A 14,059-nucleotide genomic window follows, 5' to 3' on the forward strand; every position below is an offset into this window, starting at 1 on the left:
AAAAAAGAGAACACTTGCCAGAGAGTATTTCTAATAGTACTTGCTCATATTTTTACATGTCAGTATTTTTTCCCTATCCATATTTCAACAAGATACATTTACTCACATTTGCTTATTTATTTTTTAAACTCTAGTTAAACTGGTTTCTAAAACCTTGCCTGATCTATTCAAACTACAGCACCACAAAAAGAAAGTTCTTGGCAAAGTAGATTAAACTTCACTTTTACTCCAGGATAACCTTACTACGTTTTGAAATGCATGTACTGAAGTTGCTATTCAAGCATATCTTTATCAAAACACTACTTGACCGAGATTTTTTTCTCTCCTAGTCTCTACATGCATGCTGTCTTTTTAAGCTTACCTATGAGGAAAGTTAAACATAATTTAATAACTGGGAAATACAGGTAATTTGATTCCTGCCCCCTTGGGTGTGGAAGTTACTGTCTGTAAAGTGGCAGGTGCACACTGAGAAGCTGAGCTGTTTTGTTTAAAACCTAAACAAAAAATAAAAAGGAAAACATACTTCTACTTTATTATACAATTATAGTGATTAAATTGTAGCTGGCTATCTTAATTATTTAGAACTGTTGCATAGTCAGATTGTAGTTTCATTTATCTGTCATTCGATGGTGTAGGTAATCAATAAATGAATCGTTATTTAGAAAGATCTAATTGCTACCTCCCATTCGGCAGAATACTAATACAAATAGTGCATACAGTGTAGGAGTGCAGGCGGCTTTGTCTTCCCTGCGGTGGTGCGTTGTTTTTGAAGAGGGGAAAAAAAAAAAAAAAAAAAGGGAAGGTGTGGCTATGGATGAATGATGTAGCTTGCTCCAGGGCAAGATTGTCCTGCAGAATTGGGGAAATCTGAAGCATTGCTTTGAGCTACATCTTGTACCATGATGAAATATTGAGAATAGCTTTCTTCTTTTATGTATTTGAATGTTGCCTTCAGAAGAGAGTTGTGTGCCTACTGTGTCTTGCACTTGTGTAAAGTTATTTCCTGCAGGGGCATTATATGCCTTTTTTTGTTGTTTTTTTTTGTTTTTTTTTTTTTTTAATAGCAGCATTTGTAACTCCTGTTATAAGCATTGTTCTTACTGCTCTTTTCTATGTGTGTATTATACTTTCATCATTTTACCCCAAAATGTTGGGATTGGAGTCACAGACTGAACATTGTGTGCAGGATGTCAGGTGGCTCACAGAAAGTGGAAAAGCTCAGTGTAAACTGGGTTAGAGGTCCTGTGAAAGCATGCGGTGTAGAAGTGGGAAAGGTCACTGCATCGCTCCTTTTCTTCAGACCTTCTTGCCTAGATAAATGGGAGGAATTAAATCTGAGACTAGTCAGAAGGGCTTTTTCCCCTAGCAGTGCTGGCTGAAGCAGGCTCTTTTGCTTGCTCCTTCACCTGCGTTGCTCCTGCAGGTGAGCATAGCACAGCTGCATGTAATAAAGTGAACGGGGAAGCTTCTCTGGTTTAAAAAAAACCCCAGACAAACTAGCAAAGAAAAACTAATTGATTTTAGATCAGTTTTCATCATCCAGCTCACTGTGTAGCCACTCCAGCTGGGGTACGGGCATGATTGCAGAGAAAAGGGCTGTTTGCAGCAGCAGCTCTCAACAGAGTCACGTCTGACTCTGGTCTCGCCTCCCTTTTTTTAACTTGCTTGGATTGTCCAAAACCATTTTGCTTGTGATGATTATTATGCCTTCCCTAATGTATAGTAGGAAGGAGAGGTTTCTGGCCTGTTACAAGTTAGACTTTTCCCTTTTTTGGGCTCAGGAAGGGAATTTTGGTTTTGTGCCAAATTGGCAAGAGGTTTGAGAGATTTTTTTTTTTTTTTTCCCCTGCAGCTTCAGGGTGGTATGCTTGAATTAATAGTAGCAAATTCGCAGAGGTTAGCAATAGTATAAGCTTCTTGCTGCTTGTGACTAGTGTAGACTAGAAGTGCCCGCTATGGGTGTTAAAGGAAATTCAGATTAATTTCTGGTACATCTGGTGCTTATAAGAAGAGGGTAAACTGATATTTCTGTGGTCTGATGTTTATCACCTGTCTGGCCTCTGCTCTCTGATTCTTTCTGCCTTGTTCAGGAGAAGGTAGCGAGATCAGTGTTGGGCTGAGGAAGTGAGCTGCTAACATACTTTGAGTCCTTTTAACTTCCCCTGAAGCCAGTTAAGTCAGTAGTTGGGGGAGAGGGGAAGGGATAGGGAAGAAAGGGAGAATTATTGACTGATAGAATTGCAACTTGCTTTTAAAAGTCCATTTGTGTTTATTGTACACCTAACTGCTTGTCATGTGTTCAGACTAAATACACCTCAAGAGCTACAAAAGGTATTTCATAGAGACTGCGAGATGCAAAGCCATTCTTTGCTCTACCTGTTAGTAGTCAGGTGTGGTACATTTCAGGCAAGTCAAGACATGATTCTTTAACTGGCTTAAAAAAAAATCCCACTTTGTTTGACATAAACAGTTTCTTTATGTTAGGAAATCCTGGTGGAGTATCACATAAACTCCCACGACAAAGCAGACAGGTGAAGACACCTTAGACATGTTTCATCCTAGGCATGTTGCTTTCCTTGCTAATCCCTGTGTTACAGCAGACTGTGTCTGCGTTCTCAAATAGGAATTAACTTGAAAAAATTATTTGTGTAGTTTGATAAGTTTAAAATACTTCTATTAAAAGGATTAACATAAAACAGTGACTGCAGTATGATTTATGAATATAACGGGGCTATGGGGGCAATGACAAAATTCCTGTTTTTTTATTGTTTTGTTTTTCTTGAACATGGTATTCAGTGGCAGGACTGAGTAACTCAGGTGGCATCACATAGGCAGTATGTTGTTTTGCTGGTTTTACTTATACAGGTTTGTCTTAAGGTAACAGAAGAATCTCACTTAACTTGTTAACTGTCCTTTTAAAATGATTTTTAAATTTCTCTGTATGCCAGAGAAGAAAATTAGCAAACAGGGTATGAAGATAATGTATTTGACCCAACGCTTTTTCAACAGTTAGCCATGTATGCTACTTTCTAGTGGAATGCTTCCTCAACATTTGCTCTGCCAAATGCAATCGTTTGGATGACCTCTTTTTGTCCTATGATCACCTAATGTCTTTGTGGCTGAGAGAGGAATTGTTCATGCAAGTAGCAGTAAGAAAGCATTAACTATCTTTAGAGCAATGTATTGGGGTTTATTTTCATTTCATTCTTGCTGTCTCTTGTTTTCCTTAATGGAGATAAACTGAAATTACAGAGGCAACATTGATTGTGCATTTCAGTGAATTTTAACAACACAGTATTCTTTACTATAGGAAACTGATAGCCACTACCCAGGGAAGCTTGATATTATCAGTGTAATTAATATCTTTATGCTAAAGCAAAGCTATCTTGGATTTACTTTTCAATCAGTATTTATTTCGTGTTTTGCCTGGAGTCAATAAATAATGTAATGAAGAGTTTCGGAGTTTGAAAGGAATAATTTTCTGCTTAAATGATTCTCCTGAAGTGATGTTTATTTGTCACTGAAGTTAACTGAATGCTGGAGGTGGATTTCTAAAGCTGTAGTCCTGGGATATATTCTCTCTCTTCTGTTGTTAGTCATCTTTTAAAAGCTGTTCTTTTGAGGTAGAAGAATAAACTGTGCAGGGTTACCAGGCTTCGTGCACAAAGAAATGGTTTTGTATAATCATGCCTCTGTATCTACAGGTCACCTTTTAAAAAAACTGCTTTGCCATTTGTCTTGCAGGTCACATTTATCAGGATTTGCATATTGTTTTCTGATTTTTTGTTACTTACAGGATGTGATTGTTCTTGCAGAGATAGCTGCAGGTTTCCATTGCTTAACTTCAGTTTTGCTTAAGCCTTACATAAGATTTGCTGTGCATTTAGCTATTGAGAAACTGTATTTCCAAGTTTTAATTTAAAATTGCACTGTATGATTCTCATGTTAGAGGTGATAGTTATGCCCAAGTTTTAAACTCATGCTATATTTAAAACAACAAACCTTTCTGTGCAGTGAAATGTACTTGCATACTCCTTAAATTGCTTTGATATGGTAGGATAGCAGTTGTCTGTTTGTGCTATGGAAAGTCCACAGCAAACTAGAGAAACGGGGAAGTACCTGGTTATTGCAACTCGAATTTTAGTTTAGGCTTGTATTTATAAACAATAAGCTCCTTAGAGGAAAAGCTGCATGTTCATCTTAGAAGTTGAAATAATGGTGTTATACATTTCTTCTCCTATTTTTGGTACTAATACTCAATATTGTATTTCCTCAGTGCATTGGTTATTGCTGCAATATTTGATCGCGATGTTAACTGCAGAAGAGCTGCTTCTGTAAGTTGTTACATTCCAGTTTATATGTTTCTGTTATTTTTTGTTTGTTTTAATTTAACTTAATAATTTGTAGACTTAGCTATGTAGAATGACAATGTATAAGCAATATATTGTGTTGTGAGCATAAAAGTGCTTTTTCTTTAGAAGTATGGTGTCCGTAATCTGCTGCATTGTTGTCATGATGGTTAAGATAAAGTATCTAAGAAAGAGCTATTTTAGCATTTTCTAGTCACAATATACATAATATACAAACACTATCATTTTCAAGTCACTGAGCTGTTAAATTTTGTGAAGTTACACTTTTCTAATTGTTCATCAACTGTTACTCTGTAATTGTGGTAAGTGAAAATTTCTAGAATAATATCTCTCCTTCAAATATATTTTCAGTTATTGTATAAAACTCTTTCTGTAGGACTGGGAATTGTTAAAAGAAAGTGATAAATCCATTAGGCAGATACTGTTACATAGTTAATAGGACTGACACCAATGTCTATTCTGTGGAACCTTTCTGCAGAAAATATTTATGCTGTTGAGAATTGACAAGAATGCATAATTGTTCTTAAGAGAAGGGACTTTGTGGAGGAGAGGTTGTAGAATTTGAGAAGAAGAAAGCATGGACGTCTTTCAGAATTTTAAGTCAGTGTGTTGTATATATTGAACTTGCTTTCTTTAAAAAAAAACGTATGCGTTGTCTGTTTCAACCGATAAAACAAATTATTTTATGCAAATGTAAAAAGCCCCACCCTATAATTGTATTAACTCAGACACAGGGCCAAACAATGTCTGTCAAAGAACCAGGTGTCTCTATTCCTAAGAATGAACGTCACTATGAATGCAATGAAAAAATGTAAAAATTAAGTCTTTGCAAGATGCAAATTAATTAACAGGTCTGGGTTTATTTTTTTGACTGAAATTTTGAAACCTAATACATTTATAACATAAGAAGGATTTCTCAGGGATACTGGGATAGCATCCTTATTTTTTCTAGCCACAGCTCTGCTTGAGAGTTTAAACTGTTGAATGAAGCTGCAGGATAATTGCTGGGGAAGTGAGTCAGTTGCTTGTGTAATCATATCGCAAATCACTTGTCTAAATAGGCTAAAACCAAAGCATGGAAGCTAAGTCGCTGTAGATCGCTGAGTACTGATATAACAGACTCTTCACATATGTACGACTAATGAATATGAACAATCCTTCTTTCTCCCAAACTTCAACTCCTAAATTTTAGAAACTGTAGAATTTGCTATTCTTGGCTAATTTAAGTCACTTTATTCAAATAAAATCCTTTGAGGAAAACGAAGGTAGTTTTGCTTTCCTGAGAACTGCACAAAACATAATGAGTATAAATGGTGAAAAGTGAATTATTTATTTGCTTTATAGGAATTGTCATTGGAATCAGTGTTAATATATAAAAAGAGGATAATTCCTTTTAACATGATTGCCACTGCAAGTGTACTGCTTACCCTTAGTGGCTTGATCTGATTGTTATATGTAATCTTCATTATGTTTCTACACTTAAACACAAACTGATAGTTTGACCATAAAATATGGTGCTAAACCAGATATGTTTACTAATGCTATAAGCTTAGTGCAGATTGTGCTTCCATATTTCAAATGAGCACAAAATACAGTACATATTCTTCTCACTTTCTACTTCTACTTTAAACCAAGCTGTTGAGCATTCTGCAATTCAGTTATCTCCAGCCAAATTAATTTTTTTATTAGTACATTCTAATTTAGACCTGGTCAAAATTTGCAATTGCTGTTTTGGTGGATAGTTATGAAAGTACTGAATCCTTTTTTCTTAATTTAGAAAGGCAAGCAAAGAAATATTTTGTGTTTACTGGGCATTACTACAATTTTGAAGAAAAATACCTGGGAGTCCTAATTATTTCCAATCATTACTACAGTTAAATACATATTTAAATAAATAACATGTTTTACTAGATTTTCCATCTGTTACAATATGCAATATGTTATAATGCAGAGCAACAATACAACAAAATTGCATATAGAGATATTTTGAACCCTGAGGTTAGAGAGAATAAAACAAGACTCTTCTTTTGAAGCTCCCAAAGCATTCTGAGCTGACTTTTGCAACTCCTTAATGAATAATCATGATAAGGAATAATCACATCACATGAATAAGTGATCTCAGATTGAGCTCCATTCAGCTCTGATATCTTAAAGAGAGGGTTTTTTATTCTTGCTTGATAGTTTTTAAAATCATGACTTAGAGAATGTTTTACTATTTTTTCAGTTTTTGTGGAAAGCAAAGTATTCAGGTTACAAGGCTAGTTTGGTCATCTTGATTCCGATATCATGGAATATTTAAGATTTTTGCATCCAATTTGTCCATCTCCAGAAGGGGGATTGTATGAAAATTGAAAAATTATTCTTGTAAGACGATGGAAGGATTTGACATATTTTAGGAAGTTGCTTAGAAGTATGGTTGAAATAGTAACATTTTCAGTTATTGAAAATTTCATAAGTATTATGAGGAAAAATATTTTGTGAAACAAAAGCATAAAAGAGGATCTAAAGCTAAGATATATGTAAGGAGAAATAAATGATGCAGGGTGACATGAAACGGTATCCTGGCTGGGAGAGTATGTTGGTAGAGAGGTAAGGAGTGAAAAAAAAACCCTGTCAGAAGCTGGGCTAGAGCATAAAATGTAGAACAAGTGTAGGGCATTGCTACAGCTCATGTTCCCGTTCTGGAAAGCTGCTTTTTGTGTTGCCCAAGGGTGTATCTATGCTGCCGCCAGGGCGGAGGATAGCCCATGCAGTTCTACCCGAGGCAATCCTAAACTGGTTAGCTCAGGGGCAATGCTGGCAGCCTGACTGCAACTGCAAGCAGGCTGAGGTGGGCTCCAAAACCTGCCAAGGTGGTGGGTAAGTGGTTTGGAGTCAACCTGTGCTATGTGTCCTGCAATGGATACGCTGTGAGCAGGAGCTGAACTAGCCTGGGCAAGTCTACAGGAACTGCAGTCATTATCCTAAACAGACATAACCTCAGAAATGCACTAAGAGACTCTGGCTTCATTAGGGCTTGCTTCACCTCTGTTCTGGGAGTGCTTGCTCCCTCCGTATGTAGAGTATGATACCTTGGTGAGCTAACTTAACCTTTTGTTTTTACAGGTGGATTACCACATGTGTACTGTATTTATGTAGGAAATGCAAACGCCCCGTCTGTCAAAATTCTTGTGGCATTTTCAGTAAAGATTGGGACTTCCCCACTGTATGTTAAATATCAGTTGTCAGGTGACAAGTGCTGTCCATGGCTGGAGATCTGTGTTTGTAGAGTGACATTTCACAGAATGACAGAATCATCTAGGTTGGAAAAGACCTTGAAGATCATCTAGTCCAACCTATCGAGGCCCCCTGATTCAGAGAGACATCCCAGGGCATGGGCTTTCTCAATCTTGCCTTCTTCTAGGGCTGCAAAACCTTACTGGTTCTGCTATAGTAAGAGTTTGTCATCATAAAGAGGAACAGGGTTGCAGACGATAGGATCTGTCCTGTGGGGAGTAAGAAATAGGAAACAATAGGTTTATACATACCTCTGCCTAAGAGAAGTGTCCAGATAACAGTGATCTCTCCTCTCTGAAAAAAGTTAAAATTTACAGAAGTTTTTATTAGTACTTATGATTGTATATCCTTTGAAGGAACAAAAAATAATTGGCTTTTTTGAGAGAGGGAGAAAATTCAAGTAGGGAGAAGGGAGTTAAGTAGGTTTTATTCTGTATACCATACAAGTAGAGAGATTAACTTTATGGTTTTATTTGTTGCATTTTGCAAGATTTTGAGTTTATTTAATGTAAACCACAAGAAACATATAAGAATTTTGTCTTCAGGTTTTATAATTTATAGTGTTTCAGCGTGCTTTCAGATGTGTATCTTTCAGATAAGTACTTCATTCTCAATATTTTGTCTGAAGTTTTCATTGATACTCAAACTTCGCCTGCTATTAGCAAGTTATATTGAAGTAGTCAGAAGTGAGCTGTCTCAATTTCTGTTGTCTACAGGTACTGACTTTCAATTCCGGGGTGAAGCCTTGTGTTCCTACTCAAAAGCACTCTTGTGGGTGTGACTACTTTAATAAACTTGCAGTCTTAAACTGCTGTCATGCGAGGTACAGCTTTAAGAACCCCAGAACACAGAGACACAGAAACAAAAAAGCCCTGTGGGCTTGTTCTACTGACAAAGCTTACTTTATTTAAAAAAGAAAAGCCATGGGTCATTTATATTGTTGTGTGTTTTGAATTCATCATCTGGTGTTTATCAAAAAGCAAACCTGACTCGTTTTGGTATGTTTGTTCTCTGTCCCTTAGGCTGCCTTCCAGGAGAATGTTGGGAGACAGGTATGGTAACTTTCCTGAATCTTCATTCATTAGTGCCTTGGAGGTTACTGTAAACGTGTAGTACCTAAAATCAAAATGAGACGCTGTGGCTTCGGAGAAATTGAGTAAAAGAATGTCACAAAGTAATTATTTTTTGTTATCAGCAAAGCAATTCTTGCGGAATATTTTTCTGAGATGTGAGTTCTATTTTAGCACTTCAGTTTTGAAAAAAAATGAGCTTTCTGGTAATTTTCAGTCCTTCTGAAAAGCAAAATCAGTGTGTATGGCAGCCATTGTGCGCCTTGCAAACTTCAATGCTCTTAAAGCAGGAAAAGTGCACTTTTTTTGCTTTGTTTGTTTCACTGACTTTCTAGTTTTTAATAGAACAGCTGAAGTGTGCTACACAATCTTTGCTGTGGTTGGTGATACGACAATGAACTAAGCTTAAGAGTCTTCAACTCCAATATTTGGTTTTTCCTGTTGTACCACAATGCTACTGTCTAGATATTTTGAGTAATCTGTTACTTTTGGAGGTACATAAGTGCTTTGAAAAAAAAAAAAAGTGTTGTGGTAGGTTCCCTTGTAACTTAGCAACATTGAAGTAGTTAAAATGCTCAGTTAATGTTGATTTGCAACCTTGGAGGAGAAGCAAATAGGGTAAAGACTTGGATTTCAGTTTCCTGGTTTCTCATCAGGAATTAATAAAACTGAGTATCCCACTTAGAGGAAAAAAAGAGGACGGGTAAATGGTTCAGTTGGTGAATTCTTGTGACAGAGTGGGGCATGTGAGTATGGTTAAAGCAAATTTGTTATCGATAAGCCATTCTTTAAGGGATCTTTGTTAAAATGCTGTCTAGCTTTTGCTGACACTATTCCTGAAGATTCCTGTTATGAGCCAGGATATTATTCCTTTAGAACTATGGGTATTAAGCAATGTGTCCGTAACTGGTGTGTGTATTTCTAGATAGAATTAGGTTAATAGCAGAGAAAGGGTGCAAGAAGACTAGGAGGAAGAGGGTAGGTATTTTTGGTGACCCGACCCAACTAGGTCAGTGATAAGTTGAAGCCAGCGTGATTCTCCCCTGGGTCTAGAGTTACTGCCCTGGAGAGGTTAGTCATCACACAGCAGCTCGGCCTGAATCCACTTCCTGAGGTACTGAATGAAGTAAACACCTTACTGTGTCTTCAGTTCCAGGTGAGGTAGGGCTCCTGGCTGCTGCAGGTTTAGAAATGGTTCCATGTAGTAAAAATTTTGTGGAGTTTTTTGTTTCTTAACCAGAGTAGTACAGTCTACATTAGTTTACAACCAGAAAGTTTCCTTATTGACTCTGCTTTGACCCACAATTCAAATTCGTTAGTGTTGGTAGAACACACAATTTTAGTTGGTATGTCAGCATGTTAAGGAGGAGTTAGCAGTGGAATACTAAGTTTCCACGGCATGAAGAATGCTGTCAGTCTCCAGTTGGTTCATGCGGAAGTTCAGACATTTTACTGCCTAGGAAAATGGTTACTTAGTGGATACACTCTCTGTAGGTCTTTTGCTGGATGTAATGTGTTGAAAGAGACACCCTTTCTCTGAATTGGAGGGAACTAAAACATATTCTCCATCTGAAGTAACAGTGCTGATACTAAATAGATGGAGAAAAAAGTTGACCTCGCTTACTTCCTGGTTCCTTCCTGCTTCACCTTTGCAATTCAACAAGTCCTGAATCTGAGAGGTTGCTTTTATGGCCTCGGAAGAAGAAGCCATTGTGACTTAAACTTCATGTAACTTTGAACAATTTGAAGAATTTTTTTTAAGCATAAATCTTGAGAAATGCACGTAGTTCTCAGAAGACAAACTTTCATATTGGAGAAGTAAGTTTGAAGTGTTCTGTCAGAATAGAAACTGTTAGCTTTTCCTCTGAAGTCTGTTTCTCCCGTTGGCCGTGACCTCTGTACTCATGAACTTGGTGTCAGGAATTTTGCTGTCTCACTGACGTGCACTGTGGCACCCTGACCTTTGGTGAGATGGCATCAAATTGGCACACTTACAGCCAAGTAATAAATAGCAAGGTCCAACTAGCAGCTAGAATTGAAATTGTTCAGCTGTGATTTTCCTTATGTGCAGTATGCATTCTTATATATTTAATTATATGTCTTGTTGTTTGGCTGTAAATCATACTGAGGTATTTCTCATGTGTACATTTTTCTCCCTAATCAGTGTTTCATTACACTTTTGGAGAGTGCGTTCATTTCACCTTTGAGTTATTAGGGCTTGCAGGTAGTCTCTTGGGTAAACTATAAATATGCTCTCTGTCCTTTTGGTTCAGATTCCAGGCCTTGTTTTTTTGGACTGTTAGCATTATGTTTCCCAGAAAAAGACCTCTTCTGTAGCTGACAGCTTCCCACTGCTTGCAGTATATACTTCTTTAATTATTCAGGCTTAGATCTAGAGATATTTTCTACTATTTTTGCATGGCTGTATCTTAATGTGGAAGGGATGAGTGAGCTGTAAACAAACAAAACTGTATCAGATCCAGAACCTGTACTTCCACCTAGCCTTATTGCTTAAATATCATATGATTGTCCCTTTTGTAAGTGAGCGTAGTGTCTTTCAGTTGTCTGTTTTCCATTTGCACTTAATTATGGCTTGTGGAGGCTGTGCTGCCTCCTCTGTTCCAAAACACAGCCTTGCCGTGTAATACTATATTAAATTAGTCATAGCTAATCAAAATTCTGAATATCTGAAATGTATTGCTTATATAAAAAGGCAATTTTTTTAGGTGGCAATTGTGTATTTAGAAAGATAATTTATCTTCTAAAAACAGAGGGTTTTTGAGCAGTGATGTCAAAAGTGTGATACTTCTGTAGGATTCAATATTTCAGGCTTTGCTGGGAACCAGTGTTCTTTGAAAACAAACTTACCCCAATTTTTTAGTTCATTAATAAATAAGTCATAAAATATATGTGTAAGTAGAAACAAATAGACATAATTGAACTCCCATGTATTCTACATGTGATGCATTTCTTGGTGCCTAAATCTCTAATTCTGTATTTCAGGAAACTTGCAGCAGATACTTGTTCCTTCGCATAAACTGAAAACATGTTTACATTTATCTAAACCTTCTTTTAGATAAATCATTTTTTGTGTACATACATGATCATGCATTCACCAAATATATATTTGGATATGACTTGAAGGTGTTAAGATACCTATTGCATAGTTTATTACCTGCTGCTATTTACTTTGTTTATCATTGACTCATAAGTGAAGCTAGGTATTTTGCTGTTTATATATCCAATATACTTTATATCTTTAGTACAAGTGATTTTATTATAAATTAGAAATTAAATTGTATTTTTTCAGTGAGAGTGGTAGGAGATTTGTTTTCAATAATGCTATTTGGAAAGTATTTTACATTTTTAAATACTACTTGCTTATTTTTTTCCCTCTTCCCTGGGATGCTTGTAGGGTACTTTTCCACATGGCATAGAGATTCTAACTGCAGCTGATTATTTTGCTGTTGGTAACAGAGTTAACTGTTATCTGAATATAAGGTAAGTTTCTAAGCATAAGCTTTCTTAAACATGAGGGACCTCTTTTACATAATGAAATATTTGACTGATTGTTTCACCTTATTGAACACTATGTTTATTACTGTTGTCTTCGAATAAATTAAAATTTGATTTTTCTTATTTCTACATTAAACTGCTTATTATGTGTAAGATGTGAAAATGTGACCAGGATTTCCTTGTCTGTGTGGAGGAAGCAGCCAAGAGGCAATATCTGCAGGTGTCACAAAACTGTCTAACCTGGTCAAGATTAGAAAAGACTAGGGGATTTTGAAGAGTTGTAGTAAAAGAAGAGGCTGTTATCATGGCAGATAGTCTCTGAGGTGGGAAAAACAATAATAGCCATTTAAAAAAATACTTTGCATGAGTTGTTGAATTTGTGGTCTGTGCATAGACCTTTAACTCGAGTGCTTCTATTTTTCATAGATAGCTCAGTGAAAATCTAACATGCAGTAGTGTTTGTAAAAACAAACTGATCTCTGCAGTATAGAGTCTGCAAAGAATGTGATGGGAAATACCGAAACTGGTGTGGTGCTCTTATAAATCAGTGGCTTGTCTTGGAATACTGTGTTCTGTTCCCATCAGCTATCAGAAAATACAATAGTGCTGAAGTCAGGGGAATTCAGAGGCAAGCTGGGTGCACAGGGTGACTAAAATGAAGGTAAGACTGCACTTCCTCATGAGAAGATGAAAAAGACTGAGGGCTGGGTTCTAGCCTTAGTTGTCTAAGACAGACAGTCTAGCCTGTGTGTCTAGCCTCTGTCCGTAGCCAATGCAAAGAGACAGGCACCTACAGAAGGTGATTCAGACCATTTTAAGATAGGTCAGATAAATTGCCCTGTGGAGTTGCATGTTGCTTAGAAGCCAACAGGTTAGAAAGGCTTAAAGAGATTATATTCTTGGGGAACAGAAATAGCGAACGGGTATATGACGCCTTACACTCCATTGCCAGCTTTGTGACTTCCAATGAGCAGTTTTTCAAGATAATTTGCACTGGAACCTTCTATCCTCTCCTCGACTATTTTTTTTATTAATCTCTCCACCTTCATATTGTCCCTTTTGTGCGTAATCATTTCACTCTGTACGTATCTTCACCTTTTACCTACTGTCATTCCTTCTGGGGTCCACACCCTCCTCCTACTCTCTTCCCCAGAGCTCCCGCCTACTGAGCTGAGATGGGGAAATGCAGTGCCTTGGTATTCGATGCTGCTCTAGATCTGTAGAGTGTCGGTGTGATTTTTGAAACTCTGGCTTTTTGGACTAGTAGAAAATTGAAAATATTAAAAATTGACAATGCAGTTTCTATTTTCTCTTTTATAATTTTAGCTTGGAGACTAATTATGTTCTCCTTACTTTTTGAGAGTGGAATTGTAAATTATTTTTTTTTTCCGATGATCCTTTATTACTCCTTTCACTGTGATTTCCAGGGTTTTTGTAGGTGTTACTTATCTAACTGAAAATATTTTTACTGTTAATTTCTTTCTTCCACTTTTGTGCCTTTCTTTAAATTGTGCAGCAGAAAGACTAAATTTGCAAATTCTCTATACACAATTTGTGCAGTTAGTAGCATGATTCCTTGAAACCATGTTCAGTGTTATTAATCAAACTCTTCTTTGTAAAGTATTTGTCATCTCATTCATTATATTACTTTTAAAAATCTTCACCACTTTGCTCCTCAAGCAGGATGTAATTATTTGGGTCAATACTTAATTATTTCCTTATTTTTGTCTGAGTAACATCAAAGGAAAAGTACATAAGCATATATTTGGCTGCACAGAAAACATGTGTCATTACAATGTGGTAGGAAGAATGGACCTTTCTGATCAG

At 36.6% G+C, this 14,059-nt stretch overlaps 2 protein-coding genes across 3 annotated transcripts in view; one reads left to right on the forward strand and one right to left on the reverse strand.

The window, feature by feature from the left end:
• Positions 1-14,059, forward strand: part of TBCD (tubulin folding cofactor D) — a 129,409-nt gene that overhangs the window by 60,072 nt on the left and 55,278 nt on the right. For both annotated transcript variants that reach the window (XM_074846842.1, XM_074846843.1), the window contains exons 16-18: positions 4,277-4,334; positions 8,669-8,698; positions 12,132-12,217. In XM_074846842.1, the coding sequence (XP_074702943.1) occupies positions 4,277-4,334; positions 8,669-8,698; positions 12,132-12,217 (174 nt within the window). The remainder of the gene's footprint in view (positions 1-4,276; positions 4,335-8,668; positions 8,699-12,131; positions 12,218-14,059) is intronic.
• The window catches only part of QTGAL (queuosine-tRNA galactosyltransferase), a 187,349-nt gene continuing 181,938 nt past the window's right edge, over positions 8,649-14,059 (reverse strand). Inside the window, exon 14 of the transcript XR_012625920.1 lies at positions 8,649-8,762. The gene's annotated coding sequence lies outside the window, so the exon portion shown is untranslated. The remainder of the gene's footprint in view (positions 8,763-14,059) is intronic.

Source organism: Strix aluco, chromosome 21 (assembly GCF_031877795.1).
Source record: "Strix aluco isolate bStrAlu1 chromosome 21, bStrAlu1.hap1, whole genome shotgun sequence".
Classification (NCBI taxonomy): Eukaryota; Metazoa; Chordata; class Aves; order Strigiformes; family Strigidae; genus Strix; species Strix aluco.